At 70.6% G+C, this 11,755-nt stretch overlaps 2 protein-coding genes across 2 annotated transcripts; one reads left to right on the top strand and one right to left on the bottom strand.

Annotated features, from left to right (window-relative positions):
* The first annotated feature begins 63 nt into the window (after positions 1-63).
* Positions 64-4,326, top strand: IL6R (interleukin 6 receptor). The gene is made up of 9 exons (XM_059717952.1): positions 64-537; positions 1,900-2,145; positions 2,248-2,368; positions 2,454-2,635; positions 2,732-2,892; positions 2,986-3,130; positions 3,224-3,331; positions 3,468-3,576; positions 3,687-4,326. Exons 1-9 carry the CDS (start codon positions 414-416, stop codon positions 3,871-3,873), a joined length of 1,383 nt encoding a protein of 460 aa, XP_059573935.1. The 5' UTR covers positions 64-413; the 3' UTR covers positions 3,874-4,326.
* Positions 4,327-6,555: 2,229 nt separating this feature from the next.
* On the bottom strand, positions 6,556-11,550 carry SHE (Src homology 2 domain containing E). The gene is made up of 6 exons (XM_014604290.3): positions 10,850-11,550; positions 10,641-10,767; positions 9,050-9,364; positions 8,796-8,937; positions 8,503-8,622; positions 6,556-7,650 (listed from the first exon to the last, which is right to left on the bottom strand). The coding sequence occupies exons 1-6, from the start codon at positions 11,285-11,287 to the stop codon at positions 7,464-7,466; spliced, it is 1,329 nt and encodes a 442-aa protein (XP_014459776.2). The 5' UTR covers positions 11,288-11,550; the 3' UTR covers positions 6,556-7,463.
* Between the last annotated feature and the right edge of the window lie 205 nt (positions 11,551-11,755).

The raw sequence follows: 11,755 nt of genomic DNA, 5'->3' as shown, positions 1-11,755 counted from the left end.
CAGAGATCCGCGCTATTTTGGGCTCTTTCCGTTGCTGGGGAGGGAGAGGCCGGGCCGAGGCCCCAGCGGTGCGAGGTGCGGATGTCCCCGCAGTCCCGAGCTCCGTGTGCGACAGGCGGCCCGGGTCCGCTTTCTGCGAGGCAGCCCAAAACACCGCCGCTCCCCCGGGCAGAGGCTGCCCGAGCTCCCCGCGCCGGGGAAACTGAGGCAGAGCGCGAGAGCGGCCCCGCGCCTCACGGGCAGGGGAGGACCTGGGACTGCCACGTGCCCTGCCCGCCGGTTGCTCAACCCACGCCCGCCCCCACCCGCCCCCGCAGCCGCTTTCACAACTCCGGCGCCAGATTGGAGCGGCAGTTCCTCAAATGCTCCCGGGGCGCGTGTGCGAGGGGTGCTGAGGCCGGGCCGGGCCGGGGATGCCGGGCGGAGCCGCCGCCTGCTCCCCGCGCCCGCGGCTCCCGGCGCTCGGCGCCGCGCTCCTGGCCTCGCTGCTGGTGGCGGCGCGGGAGGGGCCGCAGCGGGGCCGCTGCCCGCAGCCAGGTGCGTGCCGGGCCGGGCTGGGGCCTCGGCAGCGCGGGGACCGGCCCGGGGGGCGGCGGAAGGGGGGTAGTGGTTAGAGCAAGCCAGGGAGCCTGGATTCAATGCCCTGCTTGGAAGGGGCGGACACCTGGTGTGTGTGAGTGCGCGTGCAGCGGGTGGGAGCAGCGGGACGGGACGCCTGGGTTCCGACCCCGGCTCGGGGAGGGAAGCGGGGTCCAGCGCTTCCAGTGGGGCTGGGACCCCTGGGACCGAGGGGGAGGTCCGACGGGAAGGGCCAGTGCAGCAGGGAGCCCGGACGCCTGGGTCCTGCCCACCCCCCGCGCCGGGGGCTGCGGGCGGCTGCACGGGGCTTTCCAGAGGGCTGTTCTCGCTCGCTCTTCCTCCCTCCCCAGCACCCGGCTCCGGCCCCCCGGCCGTGCCCCGCACGGGGTCCAGCGGGCAGGGCACGGGTCCAGCGCGGGGCCGTCGGGTCTGGGGGCGGATCCTCTCCAGCTGTTGTGCTGCTGTGGGGCCCTGGGCCCGGGGATTGCTCTGCTCTGCGGGGGTCTGGGCAAGGGCAGGGGTAGAGGCAGTCTCGGGTGGGGGCAGCCCCCGGGCTTGGAAGCGGGCCCTAGCCGGACTCCTGGGTTTGGGGTGTCTCTGGACCCGGGTGAAGGGCGGGTGTCCCGCCAACGGTCCCCCAAGGGGCTGCCGCCCCCCAGGGAGGCCGAGGGCTGAGCAAGCGAGGCGCAGCCTTGGCCCCCTGCCTGGCTGGGAGGACGAGGCGGGGGCAGCGGAGGCCGCCGGGCCTCGGGGAGGTGCCTGGGGCCCCCCGGGCGCCGGGGCCGAGATTAGCTGGGGATTAGCAGGCAGCCGCCGGTTCTGGCGAGGGGCTGCGACATGCAAGGGCTGCTTGGAGCCGGCTCAGCTGGAGCTGACATTTGCAGTGGGGAGGGGAGGGGCAGAGCCACCAGTCTGTGACCTTTACCCACCCCACCCCACCCCACCCCACCCCACCCCCCCGGCGCTGGACCCTGACTCCCGAGCTTTAACCCTTGGTGGCTGCAGCCCTTCCGGCCTCGGGCTCCGGGCTTTGAGCCCGGCGGGGCAGGGGTTCCCCGTGCCCCGCTGCCCGGGACCAGCCTCCCCGGTGCTTGCGGGCTTCATCTCCCTGGCAGCAGCTGGGGGCGGGGGGGGACAGGGGGGGCTCCCGGCGGCCTGGAAAGCGCTCGCTCAGCGCGGCCTCTCCAGCAAATATTGACACAGGCCTAGCCCGGCCGCTGCTCCCACGAGGCCTCTGCGTGGGGGAGGGGGAAACTGAGGCACAGGGTCCCTGGTCCGCCCGGCTCTTCCGTTCGCGGTAATGTGCCCCCCATCCCGCAGCCGTCCCCCCCGGCACGGTGCTGAGCGCGGCGGGAGCCAACGTGACCTTGACCTGCCCACGGGCGCTGCAGAGCAACGGCTCGGTGTGGTGGCAGCCCGAGGGCCGGGTGCCGGGCTGGGCCTCGGGACGCAGGGAGCTGCGGGACACCAGCCTGGTGCTGCCCGCGGTGCGGCCCGAGGACTCCGGGCGCTACGGCTGCCGGGCGGGAGGGCGACTGCTGCACACCGTGCATCTGCTGGTGGACGGTGAGTGCGGTCCCCTTTCCGCCTCCCCTGTGCGGAGCGGGTGCGTGGCTGGCGCTGCCCCCGCCGCCGGCGGCCCTGACAGCCGGCGTCTCCGCCTTGCAGAGCCCCCGGAGCCGCCTCGTGTGTCCTGCTCCCGGCGCAGCCACCAGAAGGACATCCTGTGCGAGTGGCAGCCACGGGCCAGGCCCTCGCCCAGCACCCGGGCCGTACTGTGGGTGAAGAGGTGCGGAGAGGGGTGCGGGGCGGGCGAGGGGCACCGTGTCTGTCCCGGGCCGGGCTCGGGGCTCACCCCGCGCCTCTCTCCGCAGGGCCCCGGGGGCCAACGCCACGGAGCAGCGGTGCCGCTTCTTCCCGCGGGCGCACCGGTTCGTGTGCCGGATCCCGATGCCGCCCGTGGACGACGACAAGCTGCTGCACGTCTCGGTGTGCGTGAGCAACGGCGCAGGCAGCGCGGCCAGCGCAGACCGGCTCTTCTCGGCCAACAGCGTCCGTATGTCCGACCGACCCCAACCCCTCCCCCCCCCCCCGGCGCCGGCGGAGCCCCCCGCTCCCCCGCCGCAGCCAACCCGCCCCTCCCGCCCCGCAGTGAAGCCGGACCCGCCCGTGAACTTGACCGTGGATCCCGTGGAGGCCGCGCCGCAGCAGCTGCGCCTGAGCTGGACCTACCCCCCGTCCTGGGACGCCAGCTTCTACCAGCTGCGCTTCCAGGTCCGCTACCGCGCCGAGCCCTCCGGAGCCTACGCCCAGGTGAGCCCTGGGGCCCGGAGCTGCGGGGCTGTGTGGGCAGCGCCTCCTTCCCCTGTGCCGGGGGCGTCCAGGCTCACGGCCCGTCGCTTGCAGGTGGACGGGCTGAAGGACACGTCCCTGGTGATCCGCGATGCCCTGAGGGGCGCCCGGCACTGGGTGCAGGTGCGGGCCCGGGAGGAGTTCGACCTGGGCGAGTGGAGCGAGTGGAGCCGGGAGGCCGTGGGCAGCCCGTGGGCAGGTAAGAGCGGGCAGGGGGGCCCCGTCCCACCCGGGTCGTGGGAGCCACTGGCCCCGGGGCCTGCTCGCGGTGTTCACCGTTCTCCTCTCGCAGACCCGCGGGAGCAGGAGGCGATCACGGCGTGGGATGAGGGGCTCTACGGCGCGGGAGGGTCGCTACTGCCCGAGCTCCTGGGGAGCGCGGACGCGGAGGACGTGAACAGTAAGGAGAGCGCGGGGGTGGTGCCCACAGCAGGTGCCCGCGGGGGGTGGTGCTCACGGGAGCCCGGCCCGGGCAGCGCAGACCCCGACCCCCGCCCGGCTCCGGCCTCAGCCCCTTCTCCCCCCTCTCCTCGCAGCGCCCGAGCCCGCGCCCGACGGCCCCTCGGCCGTGTCCCTGTACACGCTGCTGGCGGCCGGGGGCAGCCTGCTGCTGGGCGCCGTCCTCTTCACCGGCATCGTGCTCAGGTGAGACGTGCCCCGGGCCGGGGGCGGCGGGGAGCTCCTCATCTGAGCTCCATCCTGGCTCCCTCCCTCCCCCGGCCCAGCCCCGCTCCTGACCGCCGCTCTGCCCCCAGGTACAGACGCCGCTGGCGGAAGGAGCCCCGGGGCCGGGGCAAGCCAGGCACGGAGGCGCTGCCCGCGGAGCCGCCGCCCAGCCCCAGCTCCCCGCTGAGCGACGTCCCGCTGCTGCTGCCGCTCGCCTCGCCCGGCCCCTACGACGTGGCCAACATGGACTATTTCTTCACCCCCCGCGCCTGGTGAGCGGCTGGCCGCCGTCGGGGCTGTGCGCGCCGCGCCGCGCCGCGCCGCGGGGACCCGGCTCCCACTGCCCGGGCCCGGCCCCCGCCGCCCGGGCCCGGCCCCCGCCCCGCTCCGGTCCCCTGGGCCTCGCTGCTGGGGCTGGAGCGCCTGCCCTGCCTTGGTACTGCTTGCATGGGGAAAGAGCTGGTGCCGACCCGATGCCTGCGCTGGGGCCCGGCCTGCCCCTATGCTCCGAGCCCCGTCCTCCTCCCCTGTTCCTGCAGAGCCCGGGCGGGCACAGAGCCCCCGGCCGGGGGCAGTGGCAGGGCTGAAGCCCGCAGCACTCCACGCGTGCTCGGCTGCTGGAAGGGGCGGCGAAGGGGGCCCGGTGCTCCCTGAGCCGTCGCGGGGTATTTTCGGTAGTGATTTATTTTTTTACGGGGGGGCGGGGAATAAAGTGCTGTGAACAACCAACGCTGCTGCGTGCTGCTGAGCTGGGGGCTGCTGCCCCGAGGGGCAGGGGGCGGGGAGGGAGCCCCAGGCCCAGCTCCCCCCCGGGAAGGCAGCCAGGCCCGGGGCAGCCCCGTTCCCCTGGCAGCACCGGAAACCGCCGCGGAGGCTGGCCTGGGGGCCGCGCAGTTCCCCTCGGGGCTGGCCCGGCCCGGGCAGGAAGCAGATGTCTCTCTGGGGGCTGCCTGGCATAGCCGGGCCGGGCCGGGCCGGGGCCGGGGCCGGGCCCAGAAACAGCGCCCCCCCCCCCGCAGGCTCCCCCGGCTCTGCCTCGTGCCGGGCGCGGGCGGGGGAATCCCGGGCCCGGCGCTGCCTTGGCAAAGCGAGGCCCGAAAGTACCTGCTGGCATCAGCGCGGCGGCTCTGAGTCACCGCATCCGGGGGGCGGCCAGGTGAGCGGCCCCCGCCCTGCCACAGGAAACGGGCACGGGTGTGAAACCAGTGCAGCAGGGCGGGGGGGGGCAGGTGCTGCAGGTGCGGGGGGGCACCAGACACCGCAACACCTGTCCGAGGGGGTCCTCCCTGGGCTGTGCACACCAGGCCCTGGGTTGGGAGCCCCAACCCTGAGACCAGGGGATTTAATCCCCCCACTGTGTGCCCCTCCACACATGACCCCTTTGCAGGCCTCCCCCACCCCGATACACACGCTGCAGCCCGGGGATGCCCCCCCCCTCCCCCAACACACTGGCACACCAATGTCTCCCTCACCCCGTGACCATGGGAGTCTCGCCTGCCCCCCATAGACTCAGTTCTCCCACAAAACCATGGGTGCCGCCTATACACCCGCCAAGAGCAGGGGTTTCCCCCCTATAAACCCACCCCACCCCAGATGAGGGGATGCTCCTCATGCCAGCCCCCAATATACACCCAACCCCTGCATGGCCCCCCCAAACTAGGGTCACCCCTCCAGACACTCCCCCCCCAAATCAGAGGCAACCCCCTGCCTCCAAATATCCTGCAACCCAAGAGGGATGGTGTGTGTGTGTGTGTGTGTGTGTGTGTGTGTCCACATCCAGATTAGGGGTGCATTGCTGTGTGCGGGGGTGGATGGGCTGGGGGGATGAGGGTGGTCATGGTTTGGGGCTGGGAGGGCAGGGGCCAACCAGCTGCATGATCATTCATGGTTGGGGGAGGGGGAGGAAGGGACTGTCACCCCAGTCTGGCAGGGGCATGCTCCTAGTCTGTGTAGATTTGGGGGTTGGGGCAGGGGATGGCCTGGTTTGGATGTGTGTGCGCGCGCTGGGGGGAGGGCATGTCCCCCTAGCCCAGCGGTTCTTAACCTTTTTTGTATCAGGACCCATTTGTAAATATCGATGGCTAGTCCCAACCTGCTGCCCCTCAGTCTGGACCCATTGCCCCCAGGCCCCAGCCCCACAATGTGTGGGATGGGGGGGCAAGCAGGACCTCACAGACTGGACCTCTGGCAACCTGCAAGGGAAAACCCCCATGGTTTCCTGTGCTTTCCTCTTTAAAAATGGCCTGTTTTTTAAGTTTGTTGATCCATTTTTAAAGTTTGTTCCCAACACTTTCATATATTCTTGTGACCCACTTTTGGGTCACAACCCACAGGTTGAGAAACTCTGCCCAAGCGCACCGGGGGTCGGCTGGTCTGGGTGGGAGTGTGGGAAGGTGTGTGGAGGGGAGTGGGTGGGTTGCCCTGGTCTGTTCCTGCCTGTCTTTGCTTGGGGTATGGGAGAGGATTATGCCTCGTCTTGGCATATCTCTGTGTTCACCACTGTCCCCATGACGCCCCCCCTCCATCTGGGGCACTCGAGGGCAGCTGGTGCTTGCACAACCTCTCTGGGCGCAGCAGCGGCAGGGACTGGGTGTGCTGCCAGGGAGCGGCGGGGGGGGGGGGGGGGGGCGCACCACCCCCTTCCAGCTCACAAATGTTAGCCGAAGGCCAAAGGTTGCTCAGGGCAGTGCTGGGACAGGGCTGGCATCCACTTAGGGGGTTCATGCCAGCCTTGTCCTAGCATTGGCTGGACCCTGAGCAGAGCCCAGGACCTCCCCTTCCCCCAATGCTCATAGGACAGTGTTGTTACAGGTTAGTTCCCACAGGCACCCTGACAGGGGGGAGGAGCTGGTGCAGGCAGGGCTGAGGCAGGCGCAGGGCCAGGTGAGCACAGGCAGGCAGCAGCGACGCCTGGCCTGACCACAGCCACCACCCCCACCCAGAGCACGCAGCAGGAAGCATTGTCCACAGTGACATTTATTTTGCTCCAGGCTGCTGCCCTGTCCATCCTTCAGCTTCCTGGCAACTAGACTGCAGGCCCCGAGCAAGCCCGTAGCACCTGTGGCTAGGCTGCAGGCAATGTGCCCATGGGCTGGGTAGGGGGGGCAAGATCCCACAGGCCCTGGGTGAGCTCCCTGCTCCCCACGTCCAGGGCAGGCGAGCAGAGCAGGGCAGTGGTCCAGGTCTCATCCCTGGGGCAGGCCCAGATATGTGGCCACATGAGTCTCACAGCCGAAGCCATGAATACAGTGGGCCGCTGGTGCTACTGCAGGTGCACGCATGTGGGGACAGGAGAGAAGCAGCTCAGCCCCTGCTGAGGCTGGAGCAACCCTGGACCCTGCCCCCTCCAGCGATCGCTGCCTCTTCTGCCTAGGCACAGCGCAGTGCTGCAGTGATGCAGATGGAGATGGGACTGGGCCTGGCCCTGGACAGGGTTGGAGCCACGAGGTGGCAGCATTGGCTCATGCACTGCAGGGGGCCAGGCCCACTGCCTGGGGCACCCAGGGTGGAGCTGGAGGTGCAGGGGCAGTGTCTGGCCCTGTCGCCTTGTGTCCAGGAGTTAAATCCATCCTTCCTTTGTGTGCTGGAGGCTGGGAAAAAACCCTGGGGCTCAGCGCTAGGGGCTGTGCTGACACGCGCAGCTCTGGTGCCAGGTAGCCACCCTCTGGCCTAAGCTGTTCCCAGTCAGGATGAGCAGCTCCTGCTTTCTGTCAGGGCCTCCTGGGGTCAGGTCTATGCCCCCTCCATGTGGGCAGCTGGGACCTGGTTGCAGGGAGACCAACGGTGCCAGGGCAGGGGGCAGCCCATCTCCAAGCTCCATGTCTGTCTAAGCCCCGTACGGGTGGGGGGGGCCTCAGGCCCAGCCACTAGTGCAGCTTGCTGTGCACGGGGTAGAGCAGCGCCATGTGCTCAGCCCCCTTGAATGGCAGCTTCTCAGTGGAGTAGTGGTGCACAACCTCAGGGACACTGCCGAAGACGCCACTGGCCTGGTTCAGCGTATATTTGTTGTCCTTGGTCTGGGCCACAATGATGTGGACGCAGCCCTGACTGGTCCTGGAGGCAGAGGAGGCCATCAGCCCTGGGCTGCTCCCAGATCTCGCCCTTCTCCCCCCCACCCAGCACTAACCCCAGTTGCACGGAGGGGAAACTGGGGCATGGGGCAAAAGGACCACAGCATGGGTAGAAAAAGCACTTAGGAGTCCTGGCTCCCAGTCCCTGCAGCTCTAATCACTGGGCATCACCCCTGCCTGCTCCATGTGGACACTGGACATGAGCATCCTGCAACCTTTGCTGCTTGGTGCAGGCCAGCCCAGCCCAGCCCAGCGAGCTTGGTCCTAGGGCAGGCGTTTGCTCCCTCCTCCACCCCCTGGCCGATTGTTTCAGCTCCGGGGGCTCTGCTTCCTCAGGAAGGAAACGGCCAGCACTCAACAATGATCTGCTGTGGCCACACCAGCGCCAGGGCACGCGAGGGGTGTGGGGCCTTCCCTCCAGGCTTAACCCTTGGGCAGCTGATGTGCCAGCTCTTCCCTTATGGCTCCTGCAAGGATGGTCCCACAGACTCCACCTGCCAGGAGTTAGCAGAGGCCTGGGCATAAACTGCGCTTATCCAGGGGCCCGGATGCCTGTTGGGGCTTGGTGGGCGAGAGCAGGGGTCTGGGAGGCAGGACACCTGGCTTCTATCTGGGGGTCAGAGGCCTCGTGGAAAGGGCAGGCTGAATGTGGCCCCTCAAGTGGGGGGTATCCCAACTACCCTTCATCCCTCTGGCTTCACAAGGGTTCCCAGAGGACAGGGGCCTGGCTCCAGAGAACCAGAGGAGATGGCCAAGTCATCATCTCCTTGGAGGAATACCCCCGGGGCAGCCACAGGCCCCCAGCCCCCCCACCGCTGGCACCTTGAGGACTCACTTGAGGGCGATGGAGTACTTGCCGCTGCCTGTCTCGCTGGTCCGCACCAGGTAGCCGGCCTCCCTGCAGGCCTGCAACCGGCTCTCAGCCTCGGCCCGTGTGATGGCTCCATGGTACCAGCTGAGGAGAGGAGAGGAGCATCCAGACTGGGCTGTGGGCCTGGGGAGCCCTGCAGCATGGCGCCAGGGCAGAGCCCATCTCCCTGGGGTGACATCAGCCCAGCTCCCCCTTCCAGCACCCAGCAGGGCAGTGAAGAGGAGTGGGTCTAGCCTTGTGCGGGGCATGGGGCTTACGGCTGCTTCTCCAGTGCTAGCGCAGGGTCCACGCGTTCGCCTTCGCTGTGCTCTGGGGTCACTGGCTTCAGCATCTTGGGGGCCCAGCTCTTCTGGCGATGGTGCTGCCGGAGCGCCTCGTCCTTGGGGCCCTCAAACTGGACTGCAAGGAAGGGCTTTGGTGAAGTCATGGCTCTGCAGTGGGGGCGGCCAGACAGGCTCTGGCAGCCCAGGCCCTGCTGGCACCCCCAAGCCCAGCCTGGGCCTGCCCCTACCCGACAGGGCTTTGACGATCTGCTCCTTCTTCCACTCCCAGGGCTGCTCATACTCGCCCGCTGGGCGCTCGTCATTCTCCGGCAGCCGGCTCTCAGCTGCCCCCCATGCCTTCCTGTCAGGAGTGGGGGCTTCAGGCCATGGCGTTCCCTCACCAGGCTCGTAGGGTGTGTCGTACAGCTGTGGGCCCTTCCCTGGAGGCTCCTTGACCCCGGGACGCTTGGCCCCACTCTCCGGCTTGGCCCCACTCTCGCTCGGCTCATCCAGCAGCAGGATGGCCTTGACCAGCGGATCCTTGGAGCCCCTGCGGCGGATCTCTGTAGGGAGGGGGCAGTGAGGCTGAGCCCTGCAAGGCTCCCCCCTGCCAGGACCTGCCTGACACCCCCATCCCAGAGAGGCTCCCTGCAGCCATCCTCCAGAGCCAGCTCAGGCCCAGTGCCCGTGTGAAGAGGCAGATGCCTCCCAGCCCCTGGCCTGGGGGCAATGCCTTGAGAGGGGCTCGCGGGAGAAAGGCCGAACTGTGTTGGGGGCGACGACTCCAGGCCAGGAAGCCAAGGGCCAAGGCCTGGAGGAACCGAGTGGCTGAATAGCACCGAGGCTGTCTGGGCACCAGGCCCAAGGCATCACAAATCCCAAGCTGTGCATGGGGGGAAGCAGGGCAGGAGCGACCCCCCTGGATGCCCCAGAGCAGCCCTGGCCTGTCTGGGACCCCCTGCATGCAGCCCTCCACGCGTGTCCATGACCACGAGGCCAGGCACAGCCAGAGCCCCACCTCCCGGGGACAGGACTGAGAGGAGAGCATAGGAGTCAGACCCGGAGCTCCCCTCGCACCCAACTCTGGTGGTGCCCCCAGGCCGGACCCCCCGGTCTGATGTTCGAGGCCGGCGTGTCCATGGCGCCTTCCACCTGGGCCGGGCCCACGGGAACCGCGCAGAGGCTGCGCCAGGCCGGGGCTCGGTGCGCTCCGGTGCAGGGGTAAGAGCGCCCCCGGCCGAGCCGGGCTCCCGTCTCCGGCCGCGGGGTCTCGGCACTGACAGCGGCCTGTCGGGGTCTCCCCTACCCGGGCCCCCGTTCCCCCGGCCCCGAGCACCGCACCGGTGGCCGGGGGTCGAGCCCCGCAGGGAGCGAGCCCGGGGCTGCCCGCTCCTCCCTCCCTTCGGGCCCCGGCGCTCCCCGCCCTCTCGCCCGCTCCGGCTTCCGCTCATTCAAGCCTCCGGCCGAGGTCGGGGTGCGCTGACCCGGCCCGCCCGGCCGGAGCTGCCCCTCCCCGACCCGCTTCTTATCTCACGCAGCAGAGCGGCAGGAAACAGAAGAGCCGGAGCCGCCTTCCTGTCCCAGAGCCCCTTCCCAGCCGGAGCCGGAGCCGCCTGGGCTGGGCGGGCCCCGCTCCGGCCCCAGCCAGGCCTGCCCCACTGCCCCGGAGGGGCCGGGGGTACCGAGCACCCCCAGGCGCCCGACCGGCCTCCCCCGCGTGAGCGTGGCCGGACCCAGCTGCACGCCCCGCCGACACTCGGGGGCAGATCGGACGGCTGCAGAGAGCCCCGGAGGGGCCCTGCCCTGCCCGGTCCCCGAGCCCCCCCAGCGCCCGCCTACCCGTGATCATCTGCTGCGCGTCGTAGGGCTCCATGTAGCCGTCGTTCTCCCCCAGCCGCTCCGCGTCGCGCTGCCCTTTGGTCCGCTTGGCGTCGTAGGGGTCGGCGTAGTCCTCCAGGATGATGAGCTGTGGGGCAGACGGCTCCTGAGCCCCCCTGGCACGCCCCGCAGCCCCCCGCCGCTCCCAGCGCCGGCCCGCCGGTCCTTACCGTCTCCGGCTTGACCCCTTTGCCCTTGTCCGGCTCCGGCGCGGGGTCCGGGGCGGCCGGGGGCGCCGGGTAGCCCTTCCCGTTCTTCTCGGGAGCCTCCACCTTGATGAGACGGTTGATGTAGGTGCTGCAGCCCGCGCCCTTGGCCCCGTCGGGGGTGCTGCCCTCGGCCCGCGAGTTCTTGCGCATCCGGCCCGCGGCCGCCTGCAGCAGCCCCTGGAGGTTGTCCCGGGACAGGCGGCTGCCGCCGTCCTTACCGGGCCCCGGCGCCGCCCGGCAGGCGCCCAGCTCGGCCGCCGAGTTCTTGCGGGGGTCAGCGGGGCCCGCGGCTTTGCGGGAGGCGCTGCACAGCTTGCCCAGGCTGGCGCCGCCCGGCCGCGCCCGCTCCGACACCGTCTTCAGGTTGGACGGGAACTCCTTGAACCACTTGGCCGCCATCGAGGGGGCTCGGCCGGGACCGGGGACCGGAGACCGCTCCGAGCGGGCTCAGGGCAGGCCGGGCCCCGCGGAGGGGCGGTCTCGGCGCCCGTCGGGTCCCGCTCCCATGGGCGCGTCGCGGGCTCCGGGGTCCCCGCCCCGCCTCGCCTCGCCTCACCCCGGCCCGCGGCGCCCCATGCAGCGCGGCGGCCCCTGCTCCGGGGCCGAGTGTGTGCGGCGCTGCGGGGCGGGGCGGCTCCGGGCTCCGCTCTGCCCCCGCCCGGCCCGGCCCTGCCCGGGCTCCCCGCCCAGATCCGGAGGGGGCGGCGCGGCCCGGGCCCCCCGGCGGGGCTGTGCGGGAGCACCCGGGACTCGGACGGCTGAAGCGGGGGCCGCGCGGGCTGGAGCCCTCGGGCCAGTCCGCAGCCGCTCAGCTCGGCAGCTCCGCCTGGCGTCGGGCACGGAGCTCGCAGCCGCGGGGCGGGGCGC

Source organism: Alligator mississippiensis, chromosome 15 (genome assembly GCF_030867095.1).
Source record: "Alligator mississippiensis isolate rAllMis1 chromosome 15, rAllMis1, whole genome shotgun sequence".
In the NCBI taxonomy this organism is placed as follows: Eukaryota; Metazoa; Chordata; order Crocodylia; family Alligatoridae; genus Alligator; species Alligator mississippiensis.
The sequence above is the reverse complement of the archived record's forward strand: the minus strand, read 5'-3'. Positions and strand labels throughout refer to the sequence as shown.

Excerpts from the sequence above, each read along its gene's own strand:
- IL6R (XM_059717952.1), top strand. The coding sequence starts at position 414 with ATGCCGGGCGGAGCCGCCGCCTGCTCCCCGCGCCCGCGGCTCCCGGCG. Across the intron at positions 2,146-2,247 it reads CGTGCATCTGCTGGTGGACG|AGCCCCCGGAGCCGCCTCGT; the intron begins GTGAGTGCGGTC and ends TCCGCCTTGCAG. Across the intron at positions 2,369-2,453 it reads GCCGTACTGTGGGTGAAGAG|GGCCCCGGGGGCCAACGCCA; the intron begins GTGCGGAGAGGG and ends CTCTCTCCGCAG.
- SHE (XM_014604290.3), bottom strand. The coding sequence starts at position 11,287 with ATGGCGGCCAAGTGGTTCAAGGAGTTCCCGTCCAACCTGAAGACGGTG. Across the intron at positions 8,938-9,049 it reads GATCGTCAAAGCCCTGTCGG|TCCAGTTTGAGGGCCCCAAG; the intron begins GTAGGGGCAGGC and ends CCTTCCTTGCAG. Across the intron at positions 7,651-8,502 it reads AAGTACTCCATCGCCCTCAA|GACCAGTCAGGGCTGCGTCC; the intron begins GTGAGTCCTCAA and ends CTCTGCCTCCAG.